This window comes from Acromyrmex echinatior, chromosome 10 (assembly GCF_024713525.1).
Source record: "Acromyrmex echinatior isolate Ae372 chromosome 10, ASM2471352v2, whole genome shotgun sequence".
Lineage (NCBI taxonomy): Eukaryota > Metazoa > Arthropoda > Insecta > Hymenoptera > Formicidae > Acromyrmex > Acromyrmex echinatior.
In genome coordinates this window covers 8,919,911-8,943,790 of record NC_141861.1, presented here as the reverse complement: position 1 = coordinate 8,943,790, position 23,880 = coordinate 8,919,911, and the positions used below count along the sequence as shown (strand labels likewise).

The 23,880-nt window shown below is 39.2% G+C and overlaps 4 protein-coding genes across 11 annotated transcripts; 2 read left to right on the top strand and 2 right to left on the bottom strand.

Annotated features, from left to right (window-relative positions):
• The first annotated feature begins 45 nt into the window (after positions 1-45).
• Positions 46-18,061, top strand: Npl4 (nuclear protein localization 4). Of its 3 annotated transcripts, none has more exons than XM_011063284.2 (13): positions 46-187; positions 773-853; positions 926-1,130; positions 1,628-1,772; positions 1,837-1,974; positions 2,053-2,356; positions 2,459-2,596; positions 2,689-2,836; positions 3,324-3,484; positions 16,122-16,273; positions 16,348-16,486; positions 16,902-17,221; positions 17,627-18,061. In XM_011063284.2, exons 1-13 carry the CDS (start codon positions 176-178, stop codon positions 17,673-17,675), a joined length of 1,992 nt encoding a protein of 663 aa, XP_011061586.1. In that variant the 5' UTR covers positions 46-175; the 3' UTR covers positions 17,676-18,061. The 3 variants fall into 3 exon arrangements, with proteins under 3 accessions (XP_011061586.1, XP_087266424.1, XP_011061583.1); XM_087410298.1 differs by lacking the exon at positions 17,627-18,061 and adding an exon at positions 17,312-17,418; XM_011063281.2 differs by having other exon boundaries at positions 2,053-2,596.
• On the bottom strand, positions 3,681-14,842 carry LOC105150291 (Peptidyl-prolyl cis-trans isomerase, mitochondrial). 3 transcript variants are annotated; one of them, XM_011063280.2, is made up of 4 exons: positions 14,080-14,842; positions 9,488-9,802; positions 8,056-8,205; positions 3,681-7,963 (listed from the first exon to the last, which is right to left on the bottom strand). In XM_011063280.2, the coding sequence occupies exons 2-4, from the start codon at positions 9,800-9,802 to the stop codon at positions 6,602-6,604; spliced, it is 1,827 nt and encodes a 608-aa protein (XP_011061582.1). In that variant the 5' UTR covers positions 14,080-14,842; the 3' UTR covers positions 3,681-6,601. The 3 variants fall into 3 exon arrangements, with proteins under 3 accessions (XP_011061582.1, XP_087266429.1, XP_087266428.1); XM_087410303.1 differs by having other exon boundaries at positions 14,781-14,804; XM_087410302.1 differs by lacking the exon at positions 14,080-14,842 and adding an exon at positions 10,110-10,165.
• On the bottom strand, positions 17,788-20,764 carry LOC105150286 (EKC/KEOPS complex subunit TPRKB). Of its 4 annotated transcripts, XM_087410310.1 has the most exons (3): positions 20,655-20,764; positions 18,545-18,748; positions 18,250-18,411 (listed from the first exon to the last, which is right to left on the bottom strand). In XM_087410310.1, exons 1-3 carry the CDS (start codon positions 20,751-20,753, stop codon positions 18,403-18,405), a joined length of 312 nt encoding a protein of 103 aa, XP_087266436.1. In that variant the 5' UTR covers positions 20,754-20,764; the 3' UTR covers positions 18,250-18,402. The 4 variants fall into 4 exon arrangements, with proteins under 4 accessions (XP_011061569.2, XP_087266435.1, XP_011061568.2 ...); XM_011063267.2 differs by having other exon boundaries at positions 17,788-18,748; positions 20,551-20,691; XM_087410309.1 differs by having other exon boundaries at positions 17,788-18,748; positions 20,655-20,675.
• On the top strand, positions 19,705-23,880 carry LOC105150333 (uncharacterized). The gene is made up of 4 exons (XM_087410311.1): positions 19,705-20,461; positions 20,668-21,873; positions 22,058-22,251; positions 22,763-23,880. Exons 2-4 carry the CDS (start codon positions 21,822-21,824, stop codon positions 22,937-22,939), a joined length of 423 nt encoding a protein of 140 aa, XP_087266437.1. The 5' UTR covers positions 19,705-20,461; positions 20,668-21,821; the 3' UTR covers positions 22,940-23,880.

Below are 23,880 nucleotides of genomic sequence, written 5' to 3'. Positions count from 1 at the left end.
GAGAGAGAGCGAGAGAGAACGTGGAGGTTAGGTCAGCCCCACCGACGTTGACTCGACAGTTTTCCTCGTCTCGCGGAGCGTCGTTGCGACGCTAGGGACTTTGGCGCCACCGCACACTCGTGCGGCCGTATAACACAGCGAGCTGAACAGCTGATGCACCACCGATACCGGCGAGATGTCAAATATTGTAAGTGCACGCGGCGGTCAGATTACTCCAGATTGCTCCCGAGCACTCGTACGATGCGAGTAAAAGCCGTGTTTCCCTTCCCCTTCCCCCTGCTCACTTTGTCATCGCAACGTGGCCGCGAAAATAAAATTCCCAGACACGAGCGATACGAACGTATCGGAGTTCTCGTTCTGGAGCCCCTCAGGACGGAAACTACCTGGCCTTCGTCTCTCTCGATTTATTAAGATGATCCTGAACGAGCGAATCTAACGACGTTCCATCTTTCTGTTCTCGTGACTTGACAGGTTTTCGAATGTTATTATGTAATTTGCAGCAAAATTAACAATCTAGGGATCTCCCTCGTATTAATTTTAATAATTGTAACACGCTTTATGTAGAAAACTTGTATAAAATGACTAGAATATTCTTTTTTGTTGTTTAGTTTGTAAATAGAATTCATGTACATACATACAAGTAAAGCAAATACATACAGAGTTAGGAATATATGATTTTGTTACTAAGAATTTTATTGTACACAATGCTCAAAAACTTATTTTTGTTAAATAAATAGAAATTTATCTATATGCTGTGTTTATTTATTTCCAGATCCTACGTGTGCAGTCTCCAGAGGGTACAAAACGTATAGAAATACTACCTTCTGATACAATTTCTCAACTTTACGAGAAGGTACAGATTGCAAGAGATGTTCTAGTCTTTATATATACCAGTAAAATTTATCTCTGATTATTTCTTGCTTAGGTCTATGAAGCCTTCGATTTAAATAGTTTTGGGTTTAATCTCTGTAAGCAACGAAGTCAGAAGGAGCCACTTACATCTACTCGAAGTAGAACAGTGTCAGGAATCGGTCTTTCTCATGGAGATATACTTTATCTTGTGCCAGCTAATGGCACCCAATTGTGGAGTGCCCCATCTACCAGTAGTGCCTCCAATAACACTTCTACAGGTATCAGTTTGTTCCCACAAGTGATAGAACTACAATATACTACAATACATATTGAAATAGATAGTATTAAAATTATATATATATATATATATATATATATATATATGCTGTTTATATTATCCAAAATATTAAATGTGTTATTATTTACATTAACTCTTAGAACATGCGCTTGATCATTTATGTTCTATTTCTTTTCTTTGAAATATTGGGGGGAGCACCAAATAATTAATTATAACATTTATATATAATTTTGTAAATATACGATCTTATAAATTTTTCTCAAAGATGAAGAATTATTTAATAATTTTTGTGTATTTATAAGCATTAAAAATTAATTGGGGACACGAATGGCTCGTCGTGTGTAATAAAGGTTAAGTCACTAAATAAATTTTTGTAAAGAAAATTTATATCTAACGCTATAAACTACAAAAAGTTATTGAATGGATATAAGTCATTTTTTTGTTCGTCAGACTTTTATATCGTTCTGTATAATTTAGAATCAGGCCCAATGGACACTGCAAACGGAATTACAAATCGTTCGTCTGGTCCGTCACGATCTCTGCCGAATGTAGTCGAGAACGATATCGATGAGCAATTATGGAAACTGGACGGCAAAATTCAGCGTAAACGTGACGAAAAACTGTAAGTAATCTAAATAATTCAAAGTTAATAATTCAAAGTAAAAAATGAAAATTAATTTTTACAGTTGTCGGCATGGAGCGAGAGGATGCTGCGTTCACTGTTCACCTCTGGAACCTTTTGACGAGATTTATTTGAAGGAACAAAATATCAAGCACCTGTCTTTTCATTCGTATCTCAGGAAGCTCACTGCCGGAGTTGATAGGTACGTATGAAATATGTTGTGAAATAATTATAAACATTACAAACATGTTCGACTGTATCTCGTATATATTTGTCGCAGGGGCAAGTTTATACAATTAGACGACATAAGCTGCCGTATAAAGACTGGCTGCAAAGACCATCCGCCGTGGCCGCGAGGGATCTGCAGCAAATGCCAACCGAACTCAATCACTCTGAACCGCCAGACTTATCGGCACGTGGACAACGTCATGTTCGAAAATGCTAGTTTAGTAGAACGTTTTCTTAATTATTGGCGCAGCACTGGACACCAACGTATCGGCTATTTATACGGAAGATACGAAGTGCATTCGGATGTTCCGCTAGGAATTAGAGCAGTCGTTGCGGCCATATACGAACCACCGCAGGTACATAGCGCTCGTACAATCTTCGACAAATCTATAAACATACACTTTTGGTTAACGAAGTACCAAGATAACGTTTACGTTTTTTTTTCTTTTTTTGGTCAGGAAAGTACAAAAGACACGATAAGACTTCTGCCGGACGAGAGGGAAGCGTTAGTCGAGGAATTAGGCCGGACACTTAATCTGAGGAGAGTCGGATGGATTTTCACTGACCTCATAGCCGACGATGTCAAGAAGGGAACGGTAATTTGATATACTCTTATTCCTCGTGTAATGTATTCTTAATACCGAATTCGTATGTGCGGCGATTAACTTTGTCAGTTTTATTCGATCAGGTCAAACATGTCCGCAATATAGAAAGTCATTTCCTATCCGCTCAAGAGTGCATTATGGCTGGGTACTTTCAAAATCAGTACCCAAACCCCTGCCGCTTCTCGCCTAATGGTTATTTCGGCTCAAAATTTGTAACTGTTTGCGTCACAGGTAAGTCTCAATCTTACATTACATGTATCCTTTTGTTTCGAAAATATTAGGTTGATTAAAAAATTTATTCCTCCTGTCATACTAGAACACTAACCACATACACTATTAAAAATGTCATGAAATTTAATGTATCTCCAATCGAAAAATATATTCGTGTACATATACATGAAATTTAGTACATTTTTGATTATATTTTATATAAATTTGCATTTTTAAGAAGAAATTTTATATAAGTACAGTTAAGTTACTTATAACTTCATTTTCATTGACAACATTAAATATTTTTAAATTGCTGCTTTAAATTGCCTGCTTGAAATTTGCATTACATGTAACAGAAGCAAATTTCTTTTTAACAGAAAAAGAATGAATTTTTTTATCAACCTAATAATATATAATAACAATATTTCCTTCGAATATTATGAAATCTCTACTATAAACGCCATGCAAAATTAGTGCTTATCAGATATATATCTTCGAAATATTACAGGAGATGATAAGAATCAAGTACACATGGAGGGCTATCAGGTATCCAATCAATGCATGGCGTTAGTACGAGATGGCTGTTTGGTTCCTACAAAAGACGCACCGGAATTGGGCTATGTGATCGAGTCGACTGATAAACAATACGTTCCGGATGTCTTCTACAAGGTAAGTTCAAACATATCGATTTTATTTTCTATTCGATTAAGTTTTCTTGAATCACTTGGATCTAATGATACATGTATATCGAACGAGTGCCTTCGAATTTTCACATATGTCTATCGCAGCTTAATATTTATTGGAATTTACGCAATTTTGTCGCAACTTAAGATATAGATATAGGATATGAACAAATTATAATACATGAAAGGAGAATAGTTTTATAACTCAAAAATCGATTGATTAAAAATACATTTAAGTTGGAGCAATAAACGTTCACTTCGTACATGTATAATGAAATAATAAAATTCGTTTAAATGATGGCTCCTACGGTGTGATTACCGCGAACCTGAAAAAAAAATCACGATCTTTGCGTTTTCAATGATCATCGCAACTCGAGAGCAAGGAATGAGAGAGAGAGAGAGAAAAAGAGAGCGGAAGAAAAAGGAGAGATACGGAGGGAAATAATGGCGAGGTAGAAAGGCGAGGAAAAAACTTGTCCAAGTGCTTAGTCTTACAGCCGCTCAATCGTTTAATCGCACGCGAGGGGCCAGGTAAATCGGTCGGTCGTTAAAATCGATATTACAAGCTATGCGTTGTTACCTCATCACGTTCATAAAAATATACGTAGTTTATATATTTGTATATATATACGCGCGCGCATAGGTATCTGTATCTGTGTGTATATATATATATGTGTATTTTGTATATATGTACGTGTACAGGTGGGCCTGATCTTCACTCGCTTCAATACAATATGTTCTTTTCTTTATGATTGCGTCTACGATTACGTACTAAGAGTTACAATTGTCGGAGTCTTTCCCGTTTCGGGATCGAAACAAGAGATTTCGTTCATTCATCCATCCGTTCGAACACATAATCATCTAACCCCCCCCCCCCCTCCCCAAACCCCCTTACGGTCGTCGTGTATACATTGTACATGTGCAATCGACAGCAAAAATGCTTTCCGGCATGAGGAGATCGTGAACTGTTTCAAATTGAACGAGCTTCTCTATCTATGAGTCTCGTTAAACTTTCTCTAGATCTTAGCTGGCCAGCTAACCAATTACTGGCATCTTCTCTAGAGAAGAGAGAAGCTCGATACAAATACAGTTCAGTTTTTTGCTACATTTGACTCGGACAGCATTTCCGCTCTTGATCGTACAGGAGCGAGTTATTTATTCCTAAAGACGACGTGACGCATTACGTTAGTCATCGCGACGTCGATCGCGTGTGACGCGTTCTTCTTTTTTTTTTTTAATCAGCTAATCAACAAGTGTTAAAACTTTCAAGTTCAACATCGAATGAGGCTTTTCTTCGAGAAGGCATATCCGCGACGACGCGAGGGCGTGCAATTTCTGCTTATTACGCGTGAGTGTGCCTTGCCTTGTACGCGCGTGGAAATATATCGCACGCACGTGTATTCGCGAGAGAGGGAGAGATTACGCGTCCACTCCCCGCGTACACGCGTGCGTGTGTGACATTGTATGTAACGATAATAACGCATGGGACTTCATTACGAGGATTTAGACGAGTAGTTATAACGCAGTTACATTATATCGTAGTATTTTTCGATATATAGCATCGAGGAATGATTCGTTTAATATAATATATATATATATATATACGTTATATATATCCGCACATTTCATCATTTTTTTTCCCTTTCGTTTCCCGATTAGACGACACGAGGCTTACGGTTTACATAGTAGTATTTAGGCCTTGCATACATTTGCGACGTATTGAGATCTAATCTTAAATACAGATAACTCATTGACGGTTCGCTAGTTCGCAAAGAACGAAAAGGGAACGGGCTCGAGTCGCAAGTATCCGAGCAGCGGTATCGCAAGATTCTTCTTCGCAAGACGCGCGCGCGCGATGAATATCTCTTTTTTTTTCTCTCTTCCCTTTTAGCTCTTTTTCCTCGCACCCCTGGAACGGAACGGAACGACACGCCGTGTCCGACGAACCATAAACTGCCCTCCTACGTGATTAACTATACCGATATCTCTTCTTGCTCTCTCGGCTAAAATATCTAAACGAGAGACCCGCGTATGGAATCGCGCGATTCACAACTTTAGCAGCAAGTCGCGAAAGTCGGCGAAAAAAAAAAAAAAGAACAAGAATCGAAAGAGTCGAATGTTTGCTCGCGTGCAGATCTGTCTCTTTCGTTTCTTCGTAAATATGTCGTGTACATAACACACGATTCGGTTCCCTCCGACAGTTCGCTACACTTAAATTCCCAGATTATTCTACGTGTGCATTTTTTTTTCATCCTTTTATTATTCGCTATCTATGACCTAAAACATTAGCTGCGCTCGCAGCCGGCCGGAGAACCGTCCGCCGCGATTCGCGCGCGGTATTATTTTCTCCATTATATCACGTTCAACGCGCGATACGCGCTCTATGAACTACAATGTCGTAGAAGAGTTAATGCCGATAATAGCCAAAATAAACGGTCAGACCTCTCTCTCCCTAAAAAAACAAATATGTCGTATCAGCTAGAGAAGTCGTATCGATATCACGGTCGATCTCTGAGGTACGTATGTGTGTATGTGTGTCTCTGTGTATATCGATCATCGTCGTTATTGTTAGCAGAATCTCGTATCGATTCCCAGTCAATAGCAAAATATGGATTTTTTCTCTTTTTCTTTTTCTCGCGCACGCCCATGTTTTAAAAATAGATTCGACATCTTTAGACACTATTGTTAATAGTTAATTAAGTTGCATGACTCGTACGGAACGTTCGAGGATTCGCGGAGCTAATAAACGTATCGCGACGATTTCCCCGAGCGGATATACGCGCGGCGGATATAATAATAACAATAATCGTCTCCCGTCGCCGGACAATTACGTGTATAACGTGATTTCTTTTTGCACATTTCTTCTTACGTATTATAGGTTTCTCTCGTGCCGCGAACGCACGCGGAGTCGGGGATACCGTGGCGACTTTCTTTCGGTTATCTAGAGCAAGAAAACGCGTGTTGTATACGGCGTTATATCATATGTACACACACACATATATATATATATATATGTATATATACATATATACGGAGTGTATACTCATTTCTCGGAGAATTACCCCGCGTTGCAACAAACCGCGCGACAGCGACATCATAAACGTTACAATTTACCGCATTTCGTGATTAGAATATTCTTGGTAGGCTTGCCGGTCTGATCGCCGTACGTAGATATCTTCTCCACCAGCTCCAATCCCTCGACAACGTGACCGAAGATGCCAGTAAAGCCGCGCATCTCCTGCAGGATTATGCGAAATTGCGAGCCGACCATGCCGAGGTTGTCGTGTCGTTTCTGCGTCCGCCTCATACCCACCGCGCCCCTAACCGCCGGGAACTTGGTATCGTCCGGCATGAAATAACCGTCGTCAAATATGCTGCGTCCACCGCGGCCGTTGTTAAGCTCGAAATCACCTGTGATCACGGACTCGCCTTCCCAACACTGGAATATCGTGCATCCCTTGTACCCGAATCCGATCTCTCCCGTTGACAGCACGCTGAAGTTCTTGGCCATCTTCGGTGCCGCGTCTGGTCGCACTTCGATCACGATGCGCCCGTGCGGTGAACCATTCACCTCGATGTTGAAGTAGTATAGAGGATAAGGATTCGCAGGACCTCGCGTCAACGTCGCCGTTATCGCGTTGGACGGCGGTTGCGGGGACGAGTGGACGGTCACTAGACTACCGCCACCGGCGCCAGTGCCGACCGCGTCAGGCATGAACGTTGACTGTTGCTGCGGATGCAACATGGCGTTGGGCGGTGCAGGTGGTACGGGTTTAACGGACGGCGAACCGGGTGGAATGAGAAGCTGCTGGGGAGCTTGGTTGGGTCCCGGTCCCGATGGTGGCGCCGGTGGACCTTGATGAACGTGAACGGATGGTGCTTGTTGGGGCGGTGGTGGCATCATACTTGAATGATGATACTCCATCGAGCCGTTCTGCATGTGCTGTTGCTTGCTAACAACGTGACGTGTATACAATTGCGACATGCAATAATTCGCGAGGAACAAAATCGGATTATGCGAAGCCGCGAGATGATTCGGCAAGCGACCGCCATTTCCTTGAGGGACAATCGGATCTCCCGTATGTATCCCCGCCAATGCCTGCTTTAGCAAGGCGAAGTCAAATATCACTCCAGAGTTTCCAATGAGATCATCTAGTTGACACTGTAACATCATCTCTTGATATTTCGACTGCAACCTTTGTTTCTCGAGAATTAACTGCGAGTGCAGACTGTAGACATCTCCCGGAGTCTCGCTCATCTGCAGTCCAGCCCTCGTCTTGCCTAGAGTCTCGCGCGCGTCCGTTATCTCGGGAAAGTGACTCCAGCCATTTTGCAGATCCGTCTCTACATGCGTCTTCAACGTCACACACGCTTCCAGCACCTTTATTAGAAACTCACGTTGCTGCACGGCCAGTCTTTGAATCTCCGTCGACAGTTTACCCACGGTGACTAACTCCAATTGAACCTACAGACGCGTTTTGACGTCATTAGTTCTCTCTCTCTCTCGCTTAGTTTTTATCGTGAAATAAGTAAAACAAATAATAAATAGGGACTTACGTCGGATATGAGCTGTTCTTTGGCATCGGTTTGCGATTTGATCTGATGACCCGGGTGATCCTGTGGGCTTGCGCACGCCCTACAAAGCGCCGTGCAACATGTCGCACACCACAATGCTAGCGGCATTCCGTGTGTGTGACAGTTCTCGCTCTGCGAAAATATTTAAGCGTTATCGATTCACGAGGAGAAACCGTCCACGTGTTTACACGATAAACACGAAGGTTCACGACCCGCCGAAAGGAAGTGTTGCAATATGAAATTGTTATTCCTCCTAGGGACATCTCGAGATCATTTTAAGGGATAAGATATATAAAATTACTGCAGATTCAGAAATTTCCTCACTTGGGGAGGGAGGGGAAGGGGGAAGAGAAGTGATGACATTCTTACAACATCATCCTATTATTGCCGGGAGCGTTCCTTCTCGATATGGCTTCATACATGCGTCTCGCTTTCGGTTATCTCGTCCCTCTCAACAAAAGCTCACCGCACGCTACATATTGTGGCGGCCGAATCTTTTGTCGTCCACGCGGTTCAATTTTATTTGACAGATGTTCATTTCTATCAATGTAGATTAACTTTAATCTCGATTTAAACATACTTTTTATTCTTTTTCTTGTTCTTGGATTAACTTCAATCTTGATTCAATTTGTTCTTTATTTTTTTTTAATTCTTAGAATTTTTTAATTTTTAGAAAAAGGTGAAGAGTTACTTGAATTGAGATTAAAATTATTAAAATTAATATACATTGGTAGAAACGGGCATTAAAAAAAGATGAAAAGTAAATTAAATCGATATTAAAATTAGTCTACTGAAATGGACGAGAGACATCTCGACAGCATATTTTGAATTTAAACAAATCGTATGAGAAAATGACTTTACTCCAATTGTGTTTCATCTTGATATATAGCACTGACAATGCAATTTTCCTGTTTTATTTTCTCAAAATTAAATATATGTACATCCAAGATACTTTTCATATCGTTTCCAAATAGATAATCGCAACAGGTCACGCTCCTCTTTTACAATAGTCATCTTATCTAGTTATATTTGAAGTGACTTTTCATGCATTTTCTCACAGTCTCTATCTGTTCTCAGTATATTATCGCCGAATATTTCAAGCATGAAAAATATCGAGTCGACCAGTGAGATTTCAAGGAAAAATTTCACTACACGGAAAAAAATGTTTGATTAAATTAACTGTAATTCAGGTAGGAAATGAACGATCCAGAATTTCGATTAAGCCTACTATATTTCTGAATCTACTAAATCTACTAAATGTTGTTATTTCAACTAGAATTTTAATAGACTAACCAGAAATCTTGTAGATTGAATTAGAATTCTAGATCATTCATTTTTTTTTTCTACCAGAATTCTAGTTAACTCAACCAAACATTTTTTTTTCTGTGTAGGAAAAAAAGTCAGACAAAATTACCTTCCTCTCCTTGTCAGGTTTGCCGGACGTATTGTTTGTCGTGATCTTGAGACGCGACAAATTGTTGGCCAAGGCAAGTAGAGCAGAGTGAGTCGGTAAAGCGTCCGCGCCTTGGTTACCCAAATCCGTCGTTTTCCAGCAATGCGCGCACTGCAGATCGCGTCCCTTCAGCAGATTGCTCTCGATGCACCGTAAGCAGAAGTAATGCTTGCAGCTAAGATACTTGGGGCATTGCTCTACGTCATTGTACTTCTGCTTGCAGCAACCGCAAAGCGTCAGCTCCTCCAGGTCCGTTAATACGCTCGGATCCAGCATCTGAAAGCGTAATCGCACACGTACACGTGCGTATCCTCCTACGCAATTTCGTCACAAACATACGCGGAAACACACAGTGCTCATACACACAAGACACATGCGTAAAGCCCTTTCTTCTTTATTCTCTCTATTATTAGACTCAACGAAATCAATGAAATCAAATTTTTCATTGAGTTAAACTGCGATTAAGTTAAAAGATGAGAAAATATCTGCCGCAATTCGTCAACCATTCCCGTCGTCGTCAAAATGTTATCCACCGTTTTTTCCATTCACATCCCGCTCAGTTTACTCCGGAAGAGAGATTTACCTGTTTGAGTAACATCACGCCACGAATTGCGAGGCGTAGCGTCAGTTTACGTATCCCTGAAACAGATCGCGACGACGTTTAATCGCGCTGATGCCGCTTTCGCCACTAGGAAGGATATCGCGAATTTTCTCTTTCACATATATAACGCGGTTCTCGACTGACTCTAGATAGAAAAGCGAGAGAATCGCGCACGTCTTACAGAGAACGAAGCTTTGCCTTTGGCAAAACCAACCAACTTCGATAACGCGTGTCACGCAAGGCACTGCCGATTCACGCGGGAAAGGAGTCTTGTAAAAGGTCACGCCGTCAACCGCGTATGTAAACAAAACACTCGGTACCGTCCGTCGTTCTCTCTCTCTCTCTCTCTCTTTCTCTCTTCTGCCGCTGCGCGCCGTTCTCTGTTCCGCTTTGTAGTCTATCACATCGTCGCTTTTCTCGCGCGGAATCCTTCTCTAACTACGTGGTTTCCACGCGCCGACTCGACCGTAGACTCGTCTGCCGTTCCGTCGTCGCCGTGGACTTTCCCGGTTTCAAGAACGCGCGACGCGAAACCGCCGCCGCCGTCATGTCGGCCTATATTCCTTGACCCATATAGCACCTCGTGCGTCATCGAGTCATCGACGTTTTCCCCGTTAACAAATGTGTATCTCTCTCTCTCTCTTCCTCTCTCTCTTTCTTTTTCTCTTTCGTATGCGCACGGGTACAAACGACGACGTCTCTCACAGTATTGTTTACGTCTTTACGTCGACGCGACTGGTCCACTCGTCCGTTTTGCTCGCCTTGAAGGCTTCAATGCGCGTTTCGGAAGAATCGATACGTCGTCGTCGTCGTCGTCGTCGTCGTCGTCGTCATCGTCGTCGTCGTTGTCGTCGCACACGTGACGACGGGTAAACACACTCACCGCGCGAATTCGATTCGTGTCCGGGATATTTGAAAGGCGGGAAAGCTCGACCGACGACTTGAGCTCGCCCGCTGATGCCGCTCGCCCTTAACCCTTCTCTTCCCTTCACGTCCCTTCCCCGTCGCCTTGATCACCTTGACCGTGCGCTCTTGGAAAATTTTTGATAAGTGCCGTATAATGTAAATTACGGTACGCAACACGTGTGTGATAACACACTGCTGAACACGATAAAATTACGTCTCAAAACACACCGCCTGCGTTCTAGCAGGTAATTGATGGCGGCGATACTTATCTCCACGTCCAATTTCGATATTTATGTAAACGAGCTATTTTAATTTCCATAACCGTCGACGTTCCCTTTGTTCTATAAATAAGAAATTAAGCGAGAATAATTTTTTTTAATTATTTTGAATAATGCGCATTGCGATGTGATCATTGGAAACGTCGGATTTGATTTTTTTCAGATTTACGTCGCATTTCTGTTGATGTAGATTAACTTTAATCCTGATTTTATTTACTCTTTTCATCTTTTTCTAATGCACGTTCCTACGAATGTAATTTAATTTTAAGAAAAAGATGAAGAGTTACTTGAACCGAGATTAAAGTTAATCTACATTAATAGACGTTGGACTTTTTTTTTGTTTTGTCATCACTCGATTTTTGATAATTTAACTTGATAATAGAGGAAGCCTAATCATACAGGTTTTTGTAGACTGCTGGTCTTTGAACGCGCACTCGAAGACAGTAAGATATGATTCTCGTTGAAAACTCGGTGTCGATAATAATAAATGCTAATTAAATCTTACTTCCGGCGAAACACTTTAACCTGAGAACATTAACCTTTGGACGGAACCATTCGATGGTTCAAGTTAACTCAATATCTCTCTAATCTTTAATACTCCGATTTTCCCTTTCTGCTCGTGTAAATAGAACTATTCATTATGAAAGCAGAATTTGCACACTTCATCTTTTCTCATATATAAAAATAGTGTTTTATTATTATATATAATGATGTGATCGAATAATTTTGGAGCAAATTTCTTATTGATCGTAAATTTCTAATAGCGGCTTTATATTGTAACTTTTTGGGCAAACTTTCTAATTGACTACGCAGGATGAGACATCTTGTATTCTTCGTTTATGTTGGAGAAAAAACAGGTGCAAGAAATTCAGCTAAAAAAAACAAGTCTATATTATCTCGAAAAATATTACAAGGAATACACCGAATCACTCTTTTCCGAATGAAACTTGTTAAGGGCAGAAGCACAGAATCTTGCATAAGAAAATGGACAATCAATGTCCTTCATTTCCTTTCTTTCTATGAAATAAAAGACTCTGATCGGTTGATTTCTTATGCTTGATGTATTATGCGTTATGCGAAAGGTCTGTGCTCCGATCTTAACGGGAGCCGTACTGTCAATCTTTCATAAAAGTTTTCGGAGTCTCACTTCAGAGCGTGATATTCACAGCCGTTCCCGAGCGCGTTTGTGCAAACATACGCGCGAATGTGTAAATAAGAGACTCGTTCTTCGAAAAGCAACAATTTACGACACCACTCTCCATAGCGAAGAATAACCATCTAGATTCCCGAGTAGAACAGAGTCACAATATCAAACATCATCATGATTTTGTCATTTGATACTTAAAAATGAATTTATAAGTAACAAGTAAGATGATGATGATGTCCTCACATTAGTATGATTTATGTGTTTTACTTGAGTTTTTCATTCTTTTGGAGCAAGATTGATTTTAAACAATTTAAAGAGAACCGTCGTACTTTAGATTCAGCAAACTACGAGATCGCGCATAACGATGTCACTGACGAAGACCAAGACGACGACGACGACGACGACGACGACGACGACAACGACGATCCCGGGGTTGCCAGACGCGCGCTTGCCATGTTTCGCGGAGTATCCGGGCGCGTGCGGACGAAACTCACGAGAAAAGGGGTTAGGTAGGTTCTCGGTATCCGGCGCGGTATCAGCGGCGATAGATAAGTCATTATGCAACGAAAGATCTCCGAGAGGAGCCACTGACAAAGTTCGTTCGCTCGCGCGTGTGTGAGAGAAAGAGAACGACACTCGGCGCGCATGCGTCGAAAATCCCGCCAAAACCGTCGCGGGGAGATTTCGCGGAGCACGGGACTCGCCATTCCTCGAGCGCGACGTCGCGCCTCTCGCGCGCGCTAAATGTAGGGTAGGAGGAGGAGGAGGAGGAGGAGGAGGAGGAGGAGGAGGAGGAGGAGGAGGAGGAGGAGGAGGAGGAGGAGGAAGAGGAAGAGGAGGAAGACGGGAGCGTGGAGGTAGGGACAAAGCGGTCGCGGGGAGGAGGGGCGATGAGTCCTCGGATCGGAGGCGCCGGAGGACGGGTGAACGGGGTGGAGGAGGAGGAACGTATCGAGTGTTCGGAGAGGCACTTCCTCACGACTGCTCACGACTGGGCACTACAACGTCGCGTCGATCGTCGACGAAGCACACACCGCAACTACCGCGGCCGCCGCCGTCAAGCACTCAGCAGCGGCAGTGACTAGTAAACGAAGAGGCGCCAGTTCACATAGTCTCCCCTACGTAAACTAGTAACTACGGCGGATACGTCGTCGGGTTTACCTATACCAGCCGCCGGATAATCAACCCTCTACCGATTGTGACTCGCGGCGAGCCACGAACACGCGGATCGAAAACCGCTCTCAGACTACTACTGCGTGTCAGACGGATTCCGCGCGCGGGAATGTTATGCGCGCGCTCCGTCTGTCTCGCTCTTCCCCCTGTCTCCGGGTGTGCGCGCGCGCATGCTACGATATATATATATATATGTGTGTATACACACACACACACACACTTTCTCTCTCTTTCGGCTAGCGCGTCCATCTCCGTCTCTTCTTCGCATACGCATACGTACAGCCGCTCGACACACTTACACACATGTTCAGACGCTCCGATTTTCTCCCGTTCTCTCTCTCTCTCTCTCTCTCTCTCTCTCTCTCTCTCTCTCTCTCTCTCTCTCCTCTCTTTCTCTCTCTCCTTCCCCGTTCGACTATACGGCAGGATTCTACAAATGCTTCCGTACCGTGTATACGTCTCGCAAACGTCTCCCCTGCCGCGTTATGGAGGCTGACCGTTGGCACTCGTCACTCGCGGCGCGTGCCGCGGCGATGCTCACTGTACGACGTACGTTCAATTCGGCAACTTTGATTTACATCGGGCCTAACGTCGCGCCGCGCGCGGTTTCGCTCGCACCGAACAACAACCACCACCACTACTACCACTACAAGAGAACAATCACCACCACCACCGCTAATACTGCCGCAGCCGCCGCTGTCGTTGTCGTCTTCGTCGTCGTTATCGTTGTCGTCGTCGTCGTCGTCGTCGTCGTCGTCGTCGTCGTCGTCGTCGTCGTCGTCGTCGTCGTCGTCGTCGCCGCCGTTACTGTCGTTACTGTCGTTGTCGTCGTCGTAGTCGTAGTCGTAGTCGTCGCTTATACGGGTTTCTCTACTTTATTTCTCTCTTTATTCTATAATCCGTATACGTGTATTCCCCCCCCCCCCTCTCTCTCTCTTTTTCTCTCTCTTTCTCTCTACGTGTGGCGTGTGTATGTATATATACTTTTTTTTGTACTTTTCGCGTTACGTGTTTATACGTGTTTATCGAACGTCGTGAGTGTTACTGTGAATAACATAACGACGGCGCGCCGGTTAACGCGGCGTGGCTACGGGCCTTTGCTCATACGAACGTTCTGCCACATCATGATGTTTAGTTCACTAAACTAACCACTAGCATGGCGACCGACCGACCGACCAACCGACCGACCGACACACACCGCGGCGCGCGCTCGTCGCTTACGCGCTTCTCGTTGCTGCCTCTCCCGCCCCCTTTTTCCTCCTCGTCGTACTGCGATTCGGTTCTCTTCGTTTGGTTCCGTTACAATCCGTCGTTCTCTCCTCTACCCCACTTCGTCACTAACTAATCACCCTTCTTCGCCGCCGTCGTCGCCATGATCGCACTGTCGTCGTCGTCGTCGTGTCCGCTTTGTCCTTTCGTCGTGTGCGTGGCAATTGGCCACGTGACAACAGCGTCGCCAATCACGTGCATGCGTCCTCGCGTCGCATCGTGGAGGATTGTGGACCTGCCTTTATAGCGGGAATGCAAGCCGCGATAAATATCCATGGAAAAAAATATTTAGAGGAAAAAATATAATTAAATTATTATGCGCGATGATCCACAAAATAATTTTCTTAACAAGTAGTCTAAGGAGGATGTTAAAAAGAGGCTGATTTTTGCCCATAAAGGTATGAACATGATATATTTGAATAAATTTCAATATTCTTACTTATTTTTCTAGGTGTTCGCAAATGTTATGAACTTTTTAATAATTTTATTATATTCAGAGAGTCAAAATCAACAAAAAACACTATTTCTTTTACTTATATTCTTTTAGACAAAAATCGAATCATTTTTAATATTCTTCAAAAAGGGCTGATTTTTTAAAATTATTAAAATTATTAAAAAGTTCGTGACATTTGGGGAACACCTTGAAAAGTATGTATAAAAATATTGAAATTTGTTGAAATATATCATGTTCATGCTCAATTTTCAAGGTGTTTCCTATCGATCCCGAACTTTTTATTAACATTATCGTATTCAGGAAATCAAAATCTATAAAAAAAAAAACACTATTCCTTTTACTTACACCTTTATAGACAAAAATCGGCCTCTTTTTAACATCCTCCTTCAATGACTCCATTATCAGGAAGTCGCTTGTGTTTCTTGAAATGAGGTGAAAATGATAAGAGTGAGCAGATTTACTTTACATGTCAATAAAATTAATATTCTCATAAATTCGCTCACTTTTATCATTTTTATCTTGTTTCTAGATACACAATTGACTCTCTAATGCATAGATAATTGAAAGTATTAAATTCTAAACTGCAAAAGTTAATAAAGAAAAAGGGAGTTACTCATCTATACAAATCAAAATTGTATTTCTAATAAAACGCCATATTTACTTAGAAATAAATATATATGCTGTTTTTTGTGTAATTCTTTTATTCATTGAAACAATATTGATTGAATATGATTTTTATAATGTGAACATGTTTTTTTTTTCTTTAGGAGAAAGATACGTATGGAAATGAGGTAACAAGACTAGCAAGACCTTTGCCAGTAGAATATTTATTGGTAGATGTACCTGCGTCCACTCCACTTACTCCACAGTTCACCTTTTTCACGGATGATAACATTACTCCATTTCCAGTGGAGAACAGGTATTACAGACAAATACATTGTATATAAATGAGTATAGTTAATAAAATTATTCATATAAACATCTTTATTTCAGGCAGGTCGATGGACAAGTTCAGGAATTCAATTCATTGTGCACTTACATGCAGCAATTTAACAGCGATCAATTTCTGGAGGCAACTTCTGATTTTCACTTGCTCCTTTTTATCGCTACTATGGATATGTATCCAATGAAGGTATATTTCTTGCTTTGATTTTTCTATCTATAAAGTAGCAATATATTCAGTAGATCAATCACTTCAATTTCATTCAATTTATTATTCAATTATCTCGATTACTTGTTCATATTTTTGTTACAGTGAAATTTTTATATTCAAGATTTTCTTGTACATATGTATAAGATTAAAAATGCCTTTTCATGTTAACGCTTGATGCTCATTTAGCAAAATAGATCAAGTGATCAAAATTGACTTTTGATATTCAAATTTTATCACGTGATCTTTTTTGATGCTAAAAATGAGCGTCAAGCGTATGAAAAGGTACATTTAGAATTAAATTTGAGTCTTTTGTTTAAAACAACTGCTCTACTCTGCTATATAACGCTTCAATGATTGCCGATAATTATTAATAAATATGTATTTTGTTTTACAGGACCATATGTTGCCACTGCTCGAAGCTATCCGCAACAAGGACAAGCAAAAAGCATTGGAGTGGGCCCAATCGGAGCATTGGGCGACGGTGGAGCAACTGATATCCGTGACCTCCACGTCGTCACGTCCTCCGCAAATGTCGTCTTTTGGTAACAGCTCAAGGACGTTGCCTTCCGTAACCGCGGAAGGCAGTGGAGGAATAGGCGTCGGTACCGAGCCGATCGCGAATCCACCACCCGACCAAGCTCTCTGGACCTGTTCTCATTGCACTTTTCTCAATGCCGCGGATTTAGCAGTTTGCGAGATGTGCAATCTGCCAAGGTACTCGTAATAAACTGTTAAAGCACTAACGACGAATTCAGTGTGCGTTTAAGGGGTGCTGTCTTTGAATCTACTACTTCGCTTCCGCAGGATCTGACGCGTAACGTGTCCTCGCGGATATAACGATTGTTTTCTACGCATCTTTGGCCTTATTTATGAGTGAATAAAAAAAAGGAAGAAAAAAAAACAACACACAAGTATTTGCCAACTGACACATTTCCTTCCTACCAAGCTTCTCCCCGTGATACACTTTTTTTTTATCTGCAGCCAGTTTACAACAATCTGATTTAAAATTTAATCCTAGGCCTAAATATTAATCCTAGTAGAATGTTCTGTGAAGTTCTGACTTATAAATTAATTCTAAACAGATCAATGATATTTATTATGAATTTTTTATGTTTGCAGAGAAGATGTCGAAGAATATGATGAAGAGATGATGAGGGAATTGTTTTAATAACAGAATCATGAGTTCAAAAGTTCAGTCGAGCCTAATGATGCTACAATGTTAGAAATTTGCGTCAATATTTTGCAATATTTTGGTATTAGAAAAATTAAAATCGCATAGATTTAATTGCTGATCATATATATTCTCCATATATATTATATACATGATATTTTTTCACAAATATTTAATTGTTATTGGTATGGGAGACACATGTAATATTTTCCGAAATAATTCATAAAAAAACTGGTTATTGTTATATATATGTGTGTGGATTAGCAGGGTACATAATTAACTGATAAAAAAAAATTAAAATATGTGGGTTGTTCACATATATTATACATATCCACTGTTTACTTAAATTATATTCCAAATAAAATTTTTCTTATCGTTAATAATTATTCTGTATTAGCATATTGTCAACTCTTCTGTTCACATTGTTCATATGATATACGCCTTCTATTTCGATTCTTTGGTGGAAATAATGTAGAGCCACTAATCTTCGAAACAATAATATCAAGAATATTAGAATTCTGCTGTTCGATAACATTGATGGCGTAAGTTTCTTTAACACGATTTTCATCTGTAAATTTCTTCAGGTTTGAAATGGATACTTTGTTTCCCTTAACATTTTCTGAGATCTTCTCCAGCATAGCTTTTTCTTCACCGTCCTTGTGTATCATTATCATCAGGAGATTTTTAACGTCATCACTAAGACCAAACTCATCCAAGGCACAAATTATGCTATCTGACAAAGACATGCTAAATAAGACTTCTGTATTTATGTTTTTTGTAACCAGTTGCTTTCGCGTAGCATTGAGGGCGGCTTTATTGGCAGCTACCACCGCTTGAAAAGTATCTACAATGATTGCAACATTTACCATGCAACAATCAAGCTTCTCGGTAATGAGTTTCTCGCGTAGTTCAGCGATATTTGTGACATTGGTAAACAAAGACATCGTGCAATATAAACCAGTTACTGGGTCTAACTCGACGGTTTCATCAATTATGTCAGACGACATTGTCGACAGTGTACCAATCGACTCTGGTTGCTGAGGATCTTCTACTAGAAGATATGTCAATATCTGTAAATACAAGTTACGTTTCAGTGATGACTAATAAATACTTATAGCGTTTTCTCTTTTAGCATTTTTCACTGGCAGAGCTGGTACACACTCAGTGCACTTTAAAACCGTTGTACACAAATCGACATAAAACTATACGTTTAATAAAAATATAGAAACGAATTAAATCCTGCATGAAATCCTTAATACATTTTATTATGCTATTTAGCTATTAAGTAAAATATATTTTGTAATTCGAATATTTGAATTTTACTTCTACAATCTTTCAAACATTCACAATTTAAATCAATGTATATATTGTTTAACAACTTTAGGTCTGTTTCATTGCTGCACTCTGGACTGGTGAAATGTATATTTGTTTCATTTCAACTTATTGCATTGTGTGTACTAGTTCAGAAAGTACAGCAATAAAAAACAGACCCTTCAACGTGCACTAGTGCATACAATCAAGAGAAAACAGTGTAGAATGCTAGAAGAACGATTTAAAACTTTAGGCCCGGTCTCACCAACTCCGATTAAGCTAATCGATCGATTAAATTTCAGTATTATCAACTACAAAACTTGAAAACATCCTTTTCTGACGCCGAGTACTTACATGTGTATAACTTTTTCGCAAATGAAATTTTTCGACTAATAAGGACCTGTACTGTTATTATCACATCGTTTACAGCTGCCAGATAATTAGGTTATGTTTTCAGTTTTGTAAGATTTGTTCGCATATGCTGGATTCACACTGGATCCGATGTGCGTCATACGACGTTCTGCAATCAATCAGAAAACAGGCTTTTGCTTCGTATCGTCCATACGAAATAAAATTCTATTTTCTGATTGGTTGCAGAACGTCATACGACGCACATCGGATTCAGTGTGAATCTAGCAATACTTCAAAATACTTCTCTTTCGTTTCGCGCATGTATGAGAGAGAATGCACTTGAGAGTCAATTCTATATCTTTAAACAAGGTGAAAATTACAAAAGCGAGCAAATTTACTAGGTATTGACCAATGAAATAATCAGTATTTTAGTAAATTCGCTCATTTTTGTAATTTTTACCTCATTTCAAGATACAGAATCGATCCTCTGGCTCAATCATGAGTGCGTGCCTTTTCTAAATGAGGGTTATCCCCAACTCTCCAAATTTCTGACAAAGCTCGGTCTAGAAATACCATAAAGCTTATACTACTGGAATGGGAATACGGATGTCGAACTATGAACAAGATCTAAAGAACAGAAATATCTTTCTATCCTCTTCTATCCTCTTTTGGCACATGCGCAGAAAGAAGAAAAGTTACTGAGCAGGATAGAAATACATCTTCTCTCAGATCTTGCTCATACTTTCCACTCATTGGTTGGCTAGATCATTCTCTCTCTAGTAGTATAAGCTCTATGAAAGATATTATTAGCGTTTTCGGCCCGATCGAGTTTGCACCAACTTGGGTTAAAAAATTCTTTTTTTATTGGTTGACGTTACACGCTCTACCAATAGGAGAGCACGAAACATCATTACTTCAATGCAAGTTAATGCAAACTCGGTCGAGCTGAGAAAACGCTATATGTCTATGTTTCTATCATAATTCCTACTCACTCTACGAGCGCATTGAGTGAGTAGAAGTTACGATTGAAAGAAATAGGAGCATGTTGGAGCATGCGACGCGAACAAATCTGTAGTTGGCAATACTAAAATTTAATCGACCGATTAGTTTAATCAGAATTGGTGAGATCGAGCTTTATTATCGTTTTTAAAACAAGATGAAAATTACAAAAGTAATAGCGAATTTACTAAAATATTTATAACTTCCATACCTGAATTTGTTAACTTTTGTAATAGTCACTCCGTTTTCAGAACGTAACAAGCTTCCTAAGAGAAATAATATGTCAATACGACAAAATAATAGCAATGATTTTACACTGATTTCACAGATGCATATCCAAGCGTATCCCTTGACAATGAATGGGTGTAAATGGGCGAGTTCAAATCGGCAAAGCGGGTCTATTTGCCTAAACATTGGTTAAATCCACAGGTAAAAATCAATCAAGCTCATTCATATGAACTCTTCCATTGCCGGGGATGATGCCCGGGATTTAGGAATGATGAAACTTGCTGTGCGCTAACGCCATCTAAGTAAATAACGCAGCTGGAGTAACAGTATGTAAAAAACTTAAGTATGCGGCTTACTCGAATGGTAAAAGAATGAGAGACGCGCGTTTTTAGAATAGGTTTAAATAATAATAAATATTGTTAAACAATATTAAGAATCTTTATTTTAGACCGCACATGTGAGAAACACAATCAATACTAGAAAATGCCTATTACGCCGAATTGTTTTTCCGGACTTATAAATGCAATTAAACTATTCTAGTAATCGCGAAATAAATTGACAAGTAATTTTAATAATTTGATGCTACCATCAAGCATCATTATAAAGATTAATTAATTAATATGTTAATATGTTAATATGTTGAAACTATTAATAAATTTATTGCGAAAAATATTACCTCGGCCGGAACTTGAATCCAAGGCCTTGGTGGTCTAATAGCTTACAAGAAATCCGGATTCAATTTCCAACCTTTACCTCTTCCCAATTACCTCTTCTCTCGTTCCTCCTTCTCCTAAATTTTCCAATCTCTTCTTGGCTTAACTTAAATTTTGTTCCTTTCTTTCCCCGTCTCTTAACTTATCGTTTTCTCTCTTCTCTCGATTCTATTATACATTACATTTCCTATTATTATTATTTTCCGTTTCCTTATTCTTTTCCTCTTCTCTTAGTTTCACATCTAATAAACTATTTATCACCTCTAAATTATACTTCAATATACGCAATCTAACTCGCCGCTAAATTCGCTCAAATATGCACAAGCTCATGCCATCTAATCAAGTCCTCATTAAAATATTAAATATCTTGAAATTTGCAACTTGTCTTTTTGAGAATATGTGATAGACATTTCATCTGTCACAAATGACTGATAATGTTAATAATAATACGTACATGAAAATGAATTGTGAATGATCATGATTGCTATACTTTTACATAATATCAAAATTGGAATAAAATTAATCTTTATCTTCGCCCATTATGACGGATGATACATCCCAAGAGAATATTTTAGAACAATTATTCGATTACGGTAAATTTATTTTCTCACATTAAAATAATCGATACACAATGATCTTACAAACTCTTAATATAAAATCAATCAAATATATTACACATTATATATTATATTCTATGTTATATATATGCATTTAATAATATTCTAATCAGTATTTTATAAAAATTAAGAAAAAAATTATCTTAAGTTATTTGTACAGTACAATTAGGAGTAGAATGGGGTACAGAGAAATTTTATTCAATGTGTCCTCCTTCCAAGAAAAGAAAACCGAAAAAGAGATGTAAACCAGAGAAACCTGAAGAAGATACTGACATAGGTCCACCTTGTACGGAGAAACAACCATACATACTTCCTAGTCAAATTTGTCCTTCATGTTGTTACATAAAAATGCAGGTATAAAACAAAAAATCAAAAGTATGCTGATATTATCATATTTTCTAAATTGATTATTAGAAAAACATGAACTTTTTCTTCATAAATTTATTAAACAATTTTCTGCACTATTGTTATGCATTATAAATCATAAATAAATAAGTCCATTGTCCCTTTTGTGTAAGAAATATGTCTTATAATTGAAATTAACTGTAACTCACGAAAGAGATTAATCAAAATTAATTTAAAAAAAAGATGATGAATTAGACTACATATTATTTAATACAAAGTTTTAAATACAGACAGAGTGAAAAAGATAAAATGAAAAAGATATACATGTGAAATAAATTCTTATCATTTTTATAGACCTAATAATTTTGATTAAAATGTTCCATATTAACATATATATATTCTAATTTTTTATTTAAAATTAATCAAAAATTTAATTAATTTTGTGTGTTTCGCAAAATTTTTGCGTGTCCCTGACTTATTTTGTTCTTTGATTAAATTCTTTAATTGCAATAATTTATAGGATCCTTATGCTCCATGCTGTTGCGAGACAAAGCCACCCCCATGTCCTCCCAAATGTTATCGTCGACAACCACGAGAACCAATCTGTGAATGTGATCTCTGCAAAAAAGGTGTCGACAGCAAATGTTGTGAACTGATCGCAGCTTTTCGCACTAGAGCCAATGATTTCAAAACATAAAAATTTAAAACATAATATTTTAAAACATAAAAATTTGTAAGATCAGCTCAAACAGATTATATATTATATATGCAAAAATACACAAACTGAATAAAATTAAGTTAGAAAAGAACATACAAATTAAGATAGAAAAGAAGATACTGAAGAAGATGGCATTAATTACAATCACCAGATAATCAGATTTTCTGGTGTACTTTATATATTTAAATATTGCACTCTCTTAAGGAGATCCTAAAGCGAAGCTTGAACTCCGATGAAGTCACCAGAGCTGTTTTCATATCTACGCATCGATATGTCATTTATATATTATCATATCAATATCTCACGCACATTATGATACGTGCAGTCGCATGTTCGTGTCAATTTTCATATAACAAATTCGTCGCGATAAAGCGTTCGTAAGAAATGGTAAAAAAATATATCAATTTCGAAATTTTTTGTCGTTCTCAGCATAAATTCCATCTCATAAACACGTATTAATACATACACTTCAATCCTGGAAAAGAATTTTCGAATCTATGAAAAAGAAAAAGATTTGATATACAAAAATTATATAATTTAGTCGATAATACAGCTTTAGGATTTTCTTAATCAACACACACACGTACACACGCACACGCACACGCACACGCACACGCACACGCACACACACACACACACTCTCTCTCTCTCTCTCTCTCTCTCTCTCTCTCTCTCTCTCTCACCCTCTCTCTCTCCATCGTATTTATCTCTCTTAATTATTTATGACAATTATTTTTATCGTTTGTGCTCGACTCGACATTTTTTCTGATTTGTTTTCTAAGTCAAACGATTATATAATCTCTATGGCCTCAAAGTTCTAGTAATAACATATAAATTTACGTAATCGATGCACATTTTTCGCATAAATATTATAGACTATTAGATAAATGAGATAATTCAATCTATATCAAGGTGCTAAT